The sequence below is a fragment of the Armigeres subalbatus genome, chromosome 3 (genome assembly GCF_024139115.2).
Source record: "Armigeres subalbatus isolate Guangzhou_Male chromosome 3, GZ_Asu_2, whole genome shotgun sequence".
Taxonomy (NCBI): domain Eukaryota; kingdom Metazoa; phylum Arthropoda; class Insecta; order Diptera; family Culicidae; genus Armigeres; species Armigeres subalbatus.
Window position 1 is genome coordinate 176,941,423 of NC_085141.1, and position 16,563 is coordinate 176,957,985.

Consider the following 16,563-nt stretch of genomic DNA (forward strand, 5'->3'; position numbering starts at 1 on the left):
AGATATCCACCTCACTAAATTATTGCATATAAGCTAGCACCACCTAGCAGATGTGTGTCTAGCTAATCTGATAATCACAAAATGCATTACGCACATACTTATATTACAAAAGTTGGAGCGCGTTCTAAAAGATTTGAAAATAAATAATATTTTTTTCCTGATTTTATTTATTTCCGTGTTTGCCTCAATAGCAACCGGATATTCACCACCGGTGCGAAGCATGATTGCACTTCAACAACCTTGATAGAAACAACCGGTGCGAGAACAAGTGCATAAATAAAATATGAACGCATTTCGTTCCTATACTAGACACTCATTTGGATACACATCGGTGGGGATCGTCTTATATGCATTCAATCGTAAATATTTAATTCGTTATATACACGGAGAACCGAAACAACTCAAAATTGAGTCTTTTTCACTCAACTTGACAGCAAAGTGCAACAACTCAAAATTGAGTTATTCACTAAGTACTCAATTTTGAGTTATTTTAATAAAACTTTGGTTGGGTGATTTTTACTTATAGTCAATGAGTCGACTCTGAGTGAAAATTACTAAAAATCTGGTTTTCACGGTAGCAAATTTTAGGCGAAATGAGGATTTGTTTCGTATACATACTAAAATCTATAAATATCATCATGTTTTTATTTTTTTATTCAAACTATTTTAAAAATAGAAAAACAAACATAGTAATGACATATTGATTATGAATGACTTTAATGATCCTGCAAGATGTGTGCCGTGTCCTCTGCTGTCACGATCAAATAGTTGATGGAAACAACGTTTCGAATCTGTAAAAAGTAAAAAAGTCATGAAGTAAATTGTAGGTAAATTTGGCTATGCCACTGAATCCAGGTGTCTTTATATGTAATTTGAGGTTAGATCTCATAACCGCAAACATTAATAAGCAATAATTTACCTGGGATATCAGGTATTTACATATTAAAATTAGTTCTAATAACGTCGTACTTACCTTGCGGGATTTGTGATAAAATCAAAGAGGTGGTTTCCTAGGTGATTTCTTGGTGATTGCCGGTAAAATCATTAGGCCTTCCTAAAACTGTGCGCAGAATAAATTAGTATTTCATATATTGATAAGAAACTAATTAGATAAGAAACTAACTCACCCGCAGTGAAGTACCTTCTTCGGAACCTTGCATTTCGTTCCATTTTAGGCAAATTATCACACACAATTATCAATTTATAAATTCCCAGTAGTTCTAATAACGTCTTACTTACCTTGCGGGATTTGTGATAAAATCAAAGAGGTGGTTTCCTAGGTGATTTCTTGGTGATTGCCGGTAAAATCATTAGGCCTTCCTAAAATTGTACGCAGAATTAATTAGTATTTCATATATTGATAAGAAACTAATTAGATAAGAAACTAACTCACCCGCAGTGAAGTACCTTCTTCGGAACCTTGCATTTCGTTCCATTTTAGGCAAATTATCACACACAATTATCAATTTAAGTTCGAAACTTGAAATGAAACGAACTGAGCGGCGGTTAAAATGGTTGTAAGTAAATTTTCAGCCAAAACCGTGTTAAGTGCCAACACTTAATTTTGGATACTTACATATAAACAAAATAACTCAGTTCAAAGTATTGAGGGTAAACTTCGAAATTAAGTATAAATCACCCAACAACCAAAATAAAAATATATCCAAAATGGGAGTGTTGGCAGATTTCTCAAATTTGAGTAGTTTCACACTTGATTTTGGATAGTTTCGAATCTCAGTGTACCTACAAATTTTACTGTACGTACACACACAACAGTTATGTTTTGTTTTCAATGTTCATAGTAAAGTTTTCGTAAATCCACGTAAAATACCGTTATTTATAAACAATTTTAGACACGGAAGCATAAATTAATAATGGAAATTATTAATGAACAAATGTCTTGTGAAATGTGCCTAAAAAATGTGGATTCTGTGATGAATAGCGCTACATTCAGTCATAGAAACAATATTATTATTAGTAGCATGTTTGATGTTTTTCGACTTCCTACGGTAAGTTTAGTGCTTAATGCATGTTTTGAAATATGATTGCACGGTAGCTAACTTGGCTTACTCAATATGTTTTATTTTTATTTTATTTCCTTCAAAGAGAGGCTTTCGAAGCCCCAGTGAATCGCTGGCAGCGATGGCCTTAAAAAAGACTGAGTACCTAATTTTCTAAATTCAATATACAAAATTCGTTACACGTTCTAGGGCTACAATACCTCAAGCTATAGACCTCATTTTGGCAACATTTACTGCTATAGACGAGCCAGCAAAATGCTGCAAATCGCACTAGTAAGGATAAACATTTACTGCCATGAATCACGAGTTAGTCACATCTGCATATGGATTTTTTTTTTTAAGTTTTTCTCATACCAATTTGAGCCACTCTAATATCCATACAAGTCCCTAGAGCCCTTGCGTACCTTGTGCAGTAAAAATAAGTTTAATGTAGTTATTCTACGCCCTTCATTTTTTTAAAAGTTGGTTCAAATCAATTCTCGCGTGATTTTTGAAAACGTCTTAAGTCCAAAAGAGAGGCTCTCTTTGTTTACTTTCACTTTCGATTATTACAAAGCCATTCTAACATTTACATTGGATTTTCCAGCACCGATCTGAAGAAAATTGCTTTGTCTAGTGTGCTGAGGTGAAAATATTGCAACAAATTTTAAACTAGGCTAGATATTAGCAAAAGAGAGCGTAATGAAAGAGAGTCTCTCATTTGGACTTACGACGTTTTCAAAAATCGCGCGAGAATTGGTCTACCAGGGCAACTACGCCTGGTATCCTATCGAAATCATCCAAGCATGTTAATACAAGTCCCTATAGAGTCCTTGCGTATTATATGCAGTTCAAATCAGTCTGATGCAGATATTCTACGCGTTCTAAATTGTTCTGGAGTTCAAATCAATTGGTGCACCAGGCCAACTACACTTGACCAAACATGAGTTTGTTGCTGTATGAAAACGAGAACCTTCCACCGGCGGATCGTGAAATAAAAATACGGACAAACTGTTCTCAGGTGTTCATTTCTTCGCTGTTCGAATACAAGTGATGATTTGTGGTTAGGTATTTTATTCTTTACTCCTGGCGCTGGCGTGGTCTTCGTGCCAGCTAAGGTGATTATAGTGCTGTACATTGAGAGCTTGAAGTAGCTCGAATTTTCTCCCCTCCCTGTCCTGTTCATGCCCGTTTGTTGATAAAAAAAGAACAAGCAGGACGGGAATAACTTTGAGCTACTTCGAGCTGCTCATTGGACAGCACTTATAATAATTGGGGCACATTAGGGTGTGTTGGTTAATCGAGGGGAAGGAAAGTTGACGCATATTTCCGAGCATCCTCCCCGCCTTGAGGCAAAGACTCAATTTGCAAAAAGGCACAGCTTCTGTACCGGACACTTGTATTCAAATTTTCCCCGACGAAGCGTAACAGTGCTGACCAAACCATGTTTGTCCGGGTGAACCACTACTACACGCGCCAACTCCCAAGCTGTAAGCGGTGCATTGTAATTTTTAACCAGAACGAGCTGGTCTGGCTTGGTGGTGGTGGCTGGCCCCATGATTACTTCCGGTCTTTTACTATACTTAGTATAGTAATAGTCAAGCATTCGTTGTACATATGATTAATATGGGGGGTAAGTGTGAAGAAATGTTGTAGAATTTAAAAAGAAAACGAATGTTAAGACCAAGTGCCACTGGATGACTCCAAACGGGCCAGTATAATGTGGGGTAGTCAGGGTTTAACTAAATTAGCTAATAGTATAACTTATTTTGCCACGCAACAATTTCAGTATAGGTAATTTGTTTCTACGAATCAAATTTCTAAAAGTTAGGTTTTCAGCATTACTTAGCGCAAGAGAGGGTTTAAACTCTGCGTTACATTGCATTTTTTTCCCCCGATTCGGTGCATTATTATGAGTGATCAGCACTCATGGAACACATTGTTTAACGCGGATGTCAGCCGGGATCGCTCAGAGTGTAAGATTTAGTGTAATTATTATAATTATTTTTGTTTTTTAGGCATCAAATGTTAGGAGCATGTTTTCAGCGTCACACAGCCCAGGAGAGGGTGTAGGCTCTGCGTTGTAATGGTATATAGTGTGGGCCGTCCTTGATTGGGGTCCTGTGGGTCGCATGTAGTGGCTGTACTCGGGGCGGTTGTGTGTTGAGGGCGGTTTCGGGGCAGTTAGGATTGAGTTTTAATATAGACGGATGTAGGATTGAACAAGTTATAAACTTCAGGGTTCATATTGTGAGGACTATTGACAGCCAAAGCGTTGAGGATTATCTTTTGGTTGGGAACTGAATTAATTTATCCGATTTGGAATCCTAGATTGAATAGTAGGTATATATGGACAATAATAGAAACTATAATACAGTTATCGTTTTATTTTATTAAGTATTGATTATATGTTTTTAGTTAGGTTATATAGCAGATATGAATGTGTGATAACCATTAATAAGGCAGAATTATAAGAACTGTATTTTTGTCTTTGTAGTAAGATTAATTACTTACTAATGTTTTGCGGGCTGGCGAGTGAAAGCGGCCCAATTCTTTTATCTACCTCTTTCCAGACGACCAATGATGAAGAAGACTTCCAGACTTCAAGAAAATCATATAGTTCCGGTATCAGCAGTGGTATTCATAACTAATACTACCTACAACCACCGTCAATACAGGAAGTCTGTGTTCACAACGAGAATACTTCAAGGACAATCCCAACATCCTCTGTGAATTGCAGATAAGTATTGCGTTTATATTTTAATTGCACTGAGCTCGTTCTAATCTGTTCGGTGAATGAATTGACTTGCCACATATTTAGATACATCGTGAATAATCAATATCATTAGTAAATTTAAATATTCCCGTAGATTAGAAAAGCAAGTGCATAAATTACTATTTTATGGCAACATATCACAGCGAAATGGGACCCTTCGGAGCCTTGAGTAAGATCTCGGTCCGGTTGCATCTAAGGAGATCTTAGTGCAGTGCACACCGGACGTGTTGCCCAGTAGACGTATCGCTCAGCGGTATTTAAATACAACGCAGATAGGCTATGGTCAGAGGGTGCGTTGATATTACCAGATTACCAGATTACCAGAACGAGCTGGTCTGGCTTGGTGTTATCTTCACGATTGTTCCATTTATGGCGAGGTTGAAGGGTGGCGATATACTCGTCACGCCACTTATTCCAGAACTCAATTGTAAGTCTTTTTACTTTCTCCCATCAATCCATAACTGATTTACTTAGATGCGTAACGTCCAGATCCGGCAACAGATTTAAAGGCTGCCCGACCAACAAGGGCCTCGAGGTTATCAGCTGAGTTTGAAATGGAGTAGAGCGGCCTCGAATTTAGACATGCTTCTATTTGGCAAAGAACGGTTGACAGCTTCTCGAACGTTAATGTCTCATTTCCGATCACAGGCCGCAGTAGCTCCTTAGCGCGCTTCACGGCGGCTTCCCAAATGCCACCTTGATGCGGACTGGATGGTTGAATGAACCTCCAACAAATGCCAAGATTAATAAAGAATGGCTCAGTTTTCTTGCTATGGGCTTGTGTAGCTTCGTAGCTTTCCATCAGTTGACGGTCAGCACCGACTAGATTTGTCCCGTTGTCGGACCACAGTTCGTTGCAGTAGCCTCGGCGTGCAATCATACGTTTGAATACACCGAGAAACGTATCTGTCGAAAGGTCACCGCAACTTCCAGATGAACCGCCTTGCTCGAGAGTATCGTATGCCTAGAAGTATCGTATGCCTTTGAGTATCGTATGCCTAGAATATTACTGCATCGTACCATAATTGGACCGGCGTAATCAACACCAGCGTGGCTGAAGGGTCAAAATGCAGTCACGCGCGCTGCTGGAAAGCTGCTCATCAACTGCTGTGTCGTGTTGCTTTCTGTCGACAACATTTCACACAACTATGAATAATAGAATAAGCTTGATCAGATGTTGACAACCTTGAATCCAGTAGGCCTGCGTGACAATTCTGCAGGTGCAACTCTTCAACAATCAGTCCTGAAACGCGATGGGCTTTAGAAAGAATTATTAGATGCAAACGCCCTCCGAATTTATTCCGACTCCATCTATGAAAGGCTGCTTCAGCGTTCGGCTGCTTCAGGATACCTTTCTTGATGTTCTTTCGCTATCTTCTTGAATGCTGCCATGGCGAGGAATCCAGACTCCGTATGTAACCGTTCGAAGCCGAAAGTGTTGTATAGGCTTTTCCGGTGAGTTTCTCCACACTACTCGTAAGTAGTCTCGATTGTCAGGGTGCGTTAATATTTGACGATACATTTTGACTGCGTCAGCCGTAAATCCCACTTTGTAGAATCGGAAGTTCATCATTATATCAAAAAGATTAGCGTTGATATTTGGAGCATCGAGTAGCAGCTCGTTTAACGAAATCGACTTGGATTTCTATCTCCGGAATTAGCTCCATGTGGCCAAATCTCGATATTCCTGCATAAAGGCGACATATCTTTCCTTGAAACTGATGTCGCTCTCGAATTTGCGTTCCATTGCACGAAGACGCTTGACTACTGCGTTCTAGGATTCTCCCCGTTGCTACGACCTATCCATAGGCTATGAAACGACCATCCTAAGAACGTGCGTGAGTCAAGTTGAAGTCATCAACGACCCTTTGTTCCTCTTGTGTCCATTGCTTAGCTTGACGATCCTTCCAGAATAACCGCAAGACCCTGTCGATGTGAAATGCCTGGTGAGGATGTACTATCGAGTGATGTGTGGTCGTAAACCATTGCTTCGAGATCCTTCCCGCAACCATCCATCCGAAGATAGAACGCTGTGCTACAGGAATATCATCCGCGTCCTTGACCTGCCCTACTTCGATGTCCCTATGACGTCCACCAATCCTGGTTGATTGAATTGTAGAACTGTTAACTTGTAGGTTATTCAAATAAGGCATATTGGCTTTGTCGAAACGCTGGCACGGCAAGGATGCTGTGAGCTTTCCCATAATATATTATACTGCCGTTAATTTGGTTTCCTCGTTGAAACGCGATGAAATCACCAGTGAGACTACGCCGGCTGTAGTACCGACTACTTCACCACTGACACCGGAAACTTCTTGCGCCTCAATCCAAGACGCTTGACACTTTCCGAAGTGATCAAAGCGGCTGCGGCTTGCTGTGTTGTGTTGATCAATTTGAGTTGACTTTGCAAAAGTGCCCTTATTGCATCCCGCAAATCGTTGGGCGATTCATTCGATGCACTGTGCCACGAAACTCTGTCTTGTTTAACATCAAGGAACTCCGTATCAAAGTCCTTAACCTTGAAATATGCGGCATCGAATTGTATCAGATAATTGAAGACCGACGTGACGTCCATTAAGTTCGAAGTGTTCTCCTCAATCGTCGTTTGAACCTAGGTTTGAACCAAATCGAAATTGGCGGCAAGTTCCGTGAGTTTTTCCCGACGCTCATTCACTTCACCGCACGACGGATACAGGGTAATGTTTTCGCGGCGGACAACTTCCTCTTGACTTTAGAAAACATAACCTCGCATTTCGTATGTAATTTTTCCATTTCGGCTTATCCATTTAGGGCTTCCAATCTCGGGAAGGATTTCCCGGGAAATAGAATTTCCCGGGATATGAACAATAGTTTCCCGAATTTTCCGGTAAATGTTTTTACGGGTTAATTATTTGATATAAATATTGGTCTTATTAACTAAACCTAAGGTACTGATTGATTATGTTTCTACTAATATTTGCTCTTCGTTCTTTTAAAAAACTTTGTTTCCAAAATTGATAAAGGAAATGTCCTCTTCTAATAAACAAACCAAAATCGTTTTCATTTCCCTATATCCACATATTGATAAGAAATGAAATCATACATAATTAGAGTTTCATGACTTGTGCGATGCAATCCTGAAGCGTTTAGTAGAGTCGGAAGAAAACATAGTGTTTTTGAGAACATAGATGCTTGTGCAGAGCAACATGTTTCCAATATCACTTTGAGTACTGTATCAATTAGAAATACGTCATAATTCAGAAGAATGTCCATTGAGCCCTTATACGCTTCAATATGTTGTACAATTTTGACTCCGGCCCCTAGGAAATTTGGTTTCGTCGAGGTAAAGTCGGACCGTCTATGGGCAAATTGTGCGACTGTTGTTGAACAGTGCAACTAGCCCACAGACGGTCCGACTTTACTCCGACCGAACCAAATTTCCTAGGGCGGAGATGAAATCTCCAAATCTCTTCTGGACATTGAGCATGAGCATGAGCATGATTATTTGAATGGGATTGAACCCACAACCTCCTGCGTATGAGGCAGAAGCGATAGCCATATGACCATTATGCTAGTCTGGAGGAGATAATGCTTTTGGACATTGACGCACACTTGCTCAGAATCTTTAAGAATTCTATGTTTATATGAGGTCATATCATTCTCAGCAATTATATGCTGTAAAAGTCGTTCCAGTATATGTTTCGTGTTTTTCTTTAGTCATAGGGATTGTTCTTCGGTTTTTCATTTCAAAGATTTTTCGAAAAATATCTGCGATTCAACGCGTCAGCTCGAAATCGCTTCCGCATGATGAAATATGCTGTTCATAAAATTTTCAGCTAAATCGAACTAAATTTCGAGGTGGCTAAAATCGATTATTTCAAGACAAAATTTTCCAAACGACTTATCTGCTTTTGATAAGTCGATTCAAAAAGAATCAAGCGATGATTTGACGAATCTGATAGCTCTCCAACGCAATCAACACCATCAATAGGTAGGTGAAGGTTTCCACTACCTCTTGATGGTGTTGGTTTGCGTGGGAGAGCTATCAGATTCGTCAAATCGTCGTTTGAATCTTTGTTTACAAAATCAGATAAGCCGTTTTTAAAATTTTGTTTTGAGTTATTGTCTTCTCAGACTTCTAAAAAATCTGCTAGGAATACTTAAATTTTATTCAACAACATGGAGATAAAGTATACGGCCTACTTGAATCATTTTGTTCTTCATCCTAATAAAAACAAACGAAAGACTAAGTTATATGACAAATAAATTGGCAACCTTCTTACTTTTGTAATGTATTTCAACATTAAGCACGCAGCAGCAAAATCTACTTCAACACAGTAATAAGGCGAAAGTATCTGAGCTCCAAAATTTATTTTTGATAATAATTTTGAATACATTTCTGTCGATTAAAGTGCTCAAATTTATTTCCCGGGAATTCCGAATACAAGTCATGATTTGTGGTTAGGTATTTTTACTCTACTCCTGGCGCTGACGTGGTCCTCGTGCAAGCCAAGGTCATTATAATATTTAGGGCACATTATGGTCCGTTTACATATTGGTTAGTCCTAGCGGACAATGCAGTATCCGACAATACTAGCGCGAAATTAGCATAATGTAAACACTATTAGCAAATGTCAATTCCTGTTTACATTATGCTATTTAATATTGCGCTTATTTTGTCGCTACAACTAACGAATATGTAAACGAACCCTAATAGGTGCGTTGGTTAATCGAGGAGAAGGAAAATTTACGCATATCTCCGTACAGTTGTAGATGTTCTAGGTTCTCAAAATTGTCCCGGATTTCAGATCAACTGGTCGACCAGATCAACTGTACCTGTTATTAAACCGAAATCAACCCAGCATGTCCATTGTCCATACAAGATCCTACAACCCTTCTGTATTATATGCCTTTCAAATTGATTTGATGCAGATGTTCTAGGTTCTCCAAATCGTTATGGAGTTCTGTTCAATCGTCTTCGTTCTTCGTTAAATTGGTATTTATATTTATGAACAGATCGGGGTTCTTCCCTGGTGGAAAAGATTCACGATTTCTTGGGCACAACTCCCCTCATAAGCGCATTTGTCCCATGTTTGATGGCATTTCTATGGGGCCATCCAGAACCACGAGGTTATTTTTTGCAGATATCTGACTCCCTTTTCCTCTTCTAGGTTCCCCAATTTATTTTGGAGTTGTGCCCAAGAAATCGTGAATCTTTTCCACCAGGGAAGAACCCCGATCTGTTCATAAATATAAATATATATATATACACATATATATATATATATATATATATATATATATATATATATATTTCAATTTTTATTCTGTGATATCACACCTAATGCACAGTATTATATATATAAATATATATATATATGAAAACATATTGAGCCTAACCATGGTTAGATCCGAATAATCACTCACTTCAAAAACTTTAATTTTCATTCATCAATCACATCTCCAACAGAATTGTTCGGTGCCTTCATCTTTATGTCATCAGTGTTTAGACCAGCTGCATTCTGCTTACGAGTTCTACCAACGTTTACTAGTTCCGGTCGTGCAAACTTCAGCGATCCCCGAAAGCTCCCCCAGTATCTCTGACCAACACATCCAGAAAGTCATCAACCGATGCGAAATTTGTAGTCTAAACTTCGAGAATGATCAATTACTAGAAAGTCATCGCAAAATGGTTCACGCCAAACTCATAAAACAGCACTTCTCTTGTCAGCTTTGCAACAAAATGTTTAAAACAAATCGAGGATTGGAACAGCATTCAATATATTGCTGCTCAACTGATAGTCAATCGTTTCATTGTGAACAATGCTTAAGGGATTTCAAAACCCGGACTAATTACATTAAACATCTTGCGTATCACATTGATTTTCTATGCAAATTCTGCAATCATGGCTTGTTCAATGAGAAAAAATTGTTGCAACATGTAAAGGCTACTCACACCGATCGATTGTTCCAATGTAAACGTTGCTCTCAGACAGAGCCTCTTAGAAAAACCTTAAATAGGCATCTAAGGACAGCGCACAACATGCAACGGAATGAATTTTATTGCGGCCATTGCACGAGTGGACCGACATACTACGATATTGCAGTATTGAATGATCATTTGCAAGAGGTACACAAAAGTCTAGAAGAAGGCGATGGAGACTACGTGGAACTTTTGAACGAATCTTTCTTCACCAAAGATATAGCTTTGGAACTGGAAATGGATCAATCAAGACAAGATGAAACCAAAGAAGATTTTTTGAAGCAGTTCAACTTGGTACGTTCCAGAAATTCCGAAAACTCTAAAACAAATACCGTGAATCCCAACAAGATGATCCTTGAGGAATTTTTGGATGAAGCATTCGAAAATGATCAAGTCTGGGCAAAATACATTGAAGGCGGTGAAGAGTACCTCATCGACAATTACGACTTCTATTTAGAAGGTCCTACTATGACCAAAACCTCCTTCAAATACAAATGCCCGCAGTGCGACACAGGTTTTATGAAACAAGCAATCCTGACAATCCATTTGGCTGAGAAACACGGTGTTGCGTGCTTGGTGTGCAACGACTGCGGTGCCAATTTTCACAAATTGAAAGAATACAGGAATCATCGCCAGGAGCATCTCAAGGACAATGCCAGATTTGTGGAGAACATCATACCTGAAGCGGAAGAAGCGCTGTCGTTGGTACAACAGGAGGAAAAAGGGTACACGGTTTGCGAAAAAGGAGCAACTTATGTGTTCACCTGTAAACTGTGTAACCGCACGTTTTCAAAGAAATGTAACCTTGAAAAACATAAGTGTTTGTCCTACGGCGATGTAGCAAATGTGTCTGGAAATCCTTCTGCTTCAAAATTCAACTCAACGTCCTGTGGAGATCCCGCACTACCGGAAAGTTTATTTTGTACTCTATGTGATAAGAAGTTCACATCGATATCGGGTTTAAAATATCACCTCAAGCGACACACCGATATCAAGGCCTTTGTTTGTATGTACTGTGGTAAAAAGTTTACTGCCAACTCGAATCTAAACGCGCATATTCGCAACAAGCATAGCGAAAACAAGAGTCACCCGTGTCCGGAATGTGATTCAATCTTCGCTTGCAAGGATCATCTGTCCAAGCATGTTCGCTCGAAGCATCGCCAGGAACGAGCGTTCCGGTGTCCGGAATGTGACAAAAGCTACTTTCAAAAATCCCACCTCAATGACCATGTGGCTGCGTCGCATATGGAGTACAAGGCTTTCGTATGTGATGTTTGCAACACTTCGTACAGCTGCCGAGGCTCGTTGAGGCGGCATCTTGCTAAAAGTCATAAAAGCTAGTTAGACTTAACATGTGTGATGTTTGATATTATGTCTATCAAGTATTACATATTTCTTGTTGTTAGCTTACAAGACTTTGTTATTTGAAAAGAATAAGAAAGAATGCAAAGTACTATAATATCTTGGACGACTGATTATTTTAGCCTTCGCGCGGGCTTGCATAACAGTCTTATTTGACTTTTCATCACTTTTCAGTCAACCCAATGAATAGTGTTCATTTCTAATGTATTTCCATGAATCATAATAAAATTTGCGATTTTATATGTCCATGAGTGAAAAAAATATCAAGTCAAAAAAATCAATAATTTTATAGTAAGATTGTAAGCACCCCTAAATCATATCCGATGGAGCTCAAATTTAGCATAGGGGCATATTTTAGGGCTTAGGAAATGTTTGCGTAACGTCCGGTTTTTAAAATGGATGAATTTTTTTTTCAAATTTCAAAACAAAAATTCGATTTTCGACTTTTCCTTTGGTCCCCCCTTAGGAAAATTTTCATGGGTAAAAATTTCAAAGGCACCCCTAAATCTTGTCCGATTGAGCTCAAATTTTGGGATAATGAAACTTGTGGACAATGTCGCTTTTTGAAATTGGAAAATGTCATTTTCATTGGCACCCTACTGGTTATAACTAAATGCGGAGAGAGAATTTTGTGGTCAATTTTGTCTAAAGCCGCTTTCAAATCTGTGTATTTAACATTCCACCTACGCTTTTTCTTCCATTGTTGTCATACAAGTAGTCGTGCAATCTAACAAGTTTGTACTAACGGATCTGCCGGGAAAGAATCAATGTTGCTTGTTTGAAATATAGCCCTTCGCGCACTGCGCACCTTCGTTGCCTCATGCTGCTCAAAATTCCAGCACCTCACCCGGTGGTGACTTCCATCGAGATTCGCATTCCTCTCTGCTGGTCCACAACGCCCCATGAAAAGCATTTTGGGAGAATTTCCCGGTTGCTCTAGTTCAGTCGCGCCTGTTGCAGCAAACGTTCTTCGAAGTCGTCCTGGCCCTGAACTTAGATGTAGATCGGGGAGCTCCCAACCTGCTTTTGCAGGCAAGTACTCTTACATCCCTGAACCTTCACCGCCTGATGCCGTTCAAACTTCTAGAGCCCCGTTTGTGGATTCCAACCTCGTTTGCGTTGACGAAGTGCTGATATATTATCAGAACGCCGGTGGGATGAACTGTGATGTCGAACAATATCTTCTTGCCACGTCCGATGATTGCTACGATGTGATTGTGTTGGCTGAAACCTGGCTCGACTCCCGTACCCTATCTAGTCAGGTCTTTGGGCCTGAATACGAAGTTTTTCGCTGCGACCGTGGTCCCATGAACAGTCGCAAATCAACTGGAGGAGGCGTCCTAATCGCAGTGATTAAAAAACGAAAAGCAAGAGTTATTTACAACGACTTGTGGGGATGTGTCGAGCAAGTATGGGTGCGCCTCCAGCTTTCCCATCGTTCGGTGTTCCTATGCGCACTATACATACCTCCTGATTGTGTTCGCGATGATTCACTGGTCGAAGCCCACACACAATCAGTCTTGTCAGTGATCGAAATGACGAATGCTTCGGACGAAATCATCATTATCGGCGATTTCAATTTGCCAGGAATTTCGTGGAGTTCCTCCTGCAACGGGTTCCTTCACATAGATATGGAACGATCTTCATTACACAGTCACGCCTCCAAACTCCTCGATTACTACAGCACAGCCACGTTACGTCAAATCAATCACGTTACCAACGAAAATAATCGCAGCCTGGATCTGTGTTTTGTTAGCGCTCAGGACGCTGCTCCGCTAATTTTGCATGATCCATCACCGTTAGTTAAAGTAGTTAACCATCATCCTTCGTTGATACTGAACAACACGCGAGCCAATGTTGTTGCATCGATCGAGCCCATAATCTACAATTTCCATAACGCCCATAGCATTGCTGAGTTCTTTGCTACATTGGACTGGGTTGACATTCTTGGCGGTTGTGATGCAGAAAATGCGGCATTGACTTTTTCGCATATTATTGGACACGTGATTGAAAGACATGTTCCTAAGAAAATCGTCGCTCCTAATAGTTGTCCTTGGCAGACCCGTCAGCTTCGTAGAATGAAAACTGCTAAAAGAGCTGCTCTCAAGCGCTATTCCAAACACGGTTCCTTATCGTTGCGTGAGCACTACAAAAAATTAAACTCTGCGTACAGGATTGTTAGCCGCCTCTGTTTTTCTCAATATCAGCAAAATATACAGCAAAACTTGAGGACCAGGCCTAAAACGTTCTGGAAGTACATAAATGAACAAAGGAATCAAGCTGGGCTCCCTACAACAATGACTCTGGACGAGGAAGTGGCCTCTACAGTGTGTAGAGTCTACACCCCAATCCATCTGTCAGCTATTTGACGACAAGTTTGTGAGCACCTATTGTAACGAAGTCATCTCTGATGTCACAATCGCTGAGGCTGCTAACAACGTTCCTGCAGTCGGGATCACTAGGGCCACGTTTTTCGTAGATGCAGAAATGATCCGTAGAGCTAACTCGCAGTTAAAATCATCCATGAGTCCAGGTCCGGATGGCATTTCGTCTGCGTTCTTGAAAAGGCACATCGAACTTCTGCTCGCTCCCTTTCAACTGATTTTCAACAAATCGCTATCCAGTGGACTTTTTCCATTCGTGTGGAAAACCGCTATAATGTTTCCCGTGTACAAGAAGGGCGATCGAAAAGATGTCAACAATTATCGCGGCATCTCATCCTTGTGCGCTGCATCCAAATTATTCGAGCTACACACTTAATTTTTTTCGCAGAGATCTCAGCATTCTTTGTTTATTTTCCCGAGGTGGGCACCGCCGATTTTCAGCAAACATGATTTTTGCCGAGATCTCAGTAAAAGTGACGTTTCAGTTACTGAGATACGGTAAATATTTTCCCGAAAATCAGTAATAAACCAATTTTTCTGCCGATTTTCAGTTCTGAAATTTACTGAGGTACAGCGGTGCCCGGCACAGCACAAACGGACGTTGTATATACGGACCTATCTGCAGCTTTCGATAAAATTAACCACGCTATCACGGTTGCGAAATTGGAAAGACTTGGCATTGCTGGTTATCTTTTGCGCTGGTTCAATTCATATATCACCGGACGGAAACTGTCTGTTACGGTAGGCAATTCTCTGTCCACTAAATTTTTGGCAACCTCAGGCATTCCTCAGGGAAACCATCTTGGCCCCTTGATATTCCTCTTGTATTTCAACGATGTAAACAATGTGCTTCGAGGACCGCGACTATCGTATGCGGATGATATGAAGCTCTATGCACTAATTCGGTCTATCTCTGACGCAATGGACCTACAACAGGATATTAATTCATTTGCGGCTTGGTGCACATTGAACCGGATGGTTGTCAATCCTACATGTACATCAGCCAATAATTTACAACTACGAGCTCAATGGAATTGTGATGCAACGTATGAACTGTATAAAGGATCTTGGTGTTATTCTAGGTACGCAGCTAACATTCAAGCATCATGTCTCTTACGTGATTGAGAAGGCTTCTAGAAGATTAGGATTCATCTTTCGCGTCGCCAAGGGTTTCACCGATGTTTATTGCTTGAAATCACTGTACTGTTCGCTGGTTCAATCTACGCTGGAATATTGTTCCGCTGTATGGCATCCTAATTACCAGAACGGATCAGTAAGAATTGAATCTGTTCAACGGCGCTTCATTCGTTTTGCTCTTCGGTTGCTTCCATGGCGAAACCCATTTCGGTTACCAAGTTATAGCAGCCGTTGTCAATTAATTAATCTTGAAAGCCTACAATTGCGGAGGCACATTGCACGGGCCATGGTCGTTGCTGATACGCTCCAAGGCAGAATCGACTGCCCTGAAATTCTGGAATCATTAAACTTGAACGTTCGACCTAGGACACTGCGAAATAACGGAATGCTGAGGATACCTTTTCGAAGAACGAATTACGGACAACGTGGAGCGATGGTGGGTCTACAGCGGGCATTCAACGAGGTTGCCCCATGTTTTGATTTTAATCTATCCCGACAGACGATTCGTCGTAATTTTACAAGGGCTTATTCTGCCATGTTTCATAATAAACGATGATTTTATTATAATTACTTTTATTAGTATTAATTAGGATAAGCATCATTAGGACCTAAGTTGTCTTTTCGGGCGTTTGGTCTTTTTGGGCCGAAGAAATTCGGGTGACTGTTACATTCGGGCGTTTGTCATTCGGGCGAGTGTTTTTTTTTTTTGTGTCTTTATTAAGGAGACTTTCAGCCCGAGGCTGACTCGTCTCCGGCTCGGGCGAGTGTCATTCGGGCGTTTGTGATAGAATCTCGACACTAGTCGTCTTAGCTTTGTTTCCTACAAAATCGGAATCGACCCCAACTTTCGAGAAGTAGCTCTTGACACTCAAACCTAGCCCAAAGGAATTTTATTTCGCGAATTCGAAGACAATAGCTCAAAAAACATGTCTGAAACTTGAT

The 16,563-nt window shown here is 40.2% G+C and overlaps 2 protein-coding genes across 2 annotated transcripts; both read left to right on the plus strand.

The window, feature by feature from the left end:
• The first annotated feature begins 1,758 nt into the window (after positions 1 to 1,758).
• LOC134226391 (zinc finger protein 780A-like) lies at positions 1,759 to 12,151 on the plus strand. Its single transcript, XM_062707152.1, has 2 exons — positions 1,759 to 2,009; positions 10,226 to 12,151. The coding sequence occupies exons 1-2, from the start codon at positions 1,875 to 1,877 to the stop codon at positions 12,077 to 12,079; spliced, it is 1,989 nt and encodes a 662-aa protein (XP_062563136.1). The 5' UTR covers positions 1,759 to 1,874; the 3' UTR covers positions 12,080 to 12,151.
• An 851-nt stretch (positions 12,152 to 13,002) lies between these two features.
• Positions 13,003 to 14,860, plus strand: LOC134222155 (uncharacterized). The gene is made up of 2 exons (XM_062701299.1): positions 13,003 to 14,277; positions 14,462 to 14,860. Exons 1-2 carry the CDS (start codon positions 13,003 to 13,005, stop codon positions 14,858 to 14,860), a joined length of 1,674 nt encoding a protein of 557 aa, XP_062557283.1.
• The last annotated feature ends 1,703 nt before the right edge of the window (positions 14,861 to 16,563 follow it).

Excerpts from the sequence above, each read along its gene's own strand:
- LOC134226391 (XM_062707152.1), top strand. The coding sequence starts at position 1,875 with ATGGAAATTATTAATGAACAAATGTCTTGTGAAATGTGCCTAAAAAAT. Across the intron at positions 2,010-10,225 it reads ATGTTTTTCGACTTCCTACG|AATTGTTCGGTGCCTTCATC; the intron begins GTAAGTTTAGTG and ends CATCTCCAACAG.
- LOC134222155 (XM_062701299.1), top strand. The coding sequence starts at position 13,003 with ATGAAAAGCATTTTGGGAGAATTTCCCGGTTGCTCTAGTTCAGTCGCG. Across the intron at positions 14,278-14,461 it reads TAAACTCTGCGTACAGGATT|CTATTTGACGACAAGTTTGT; the intron begins GTTAGCCGCCTC and ends TCCATCTGTCAG.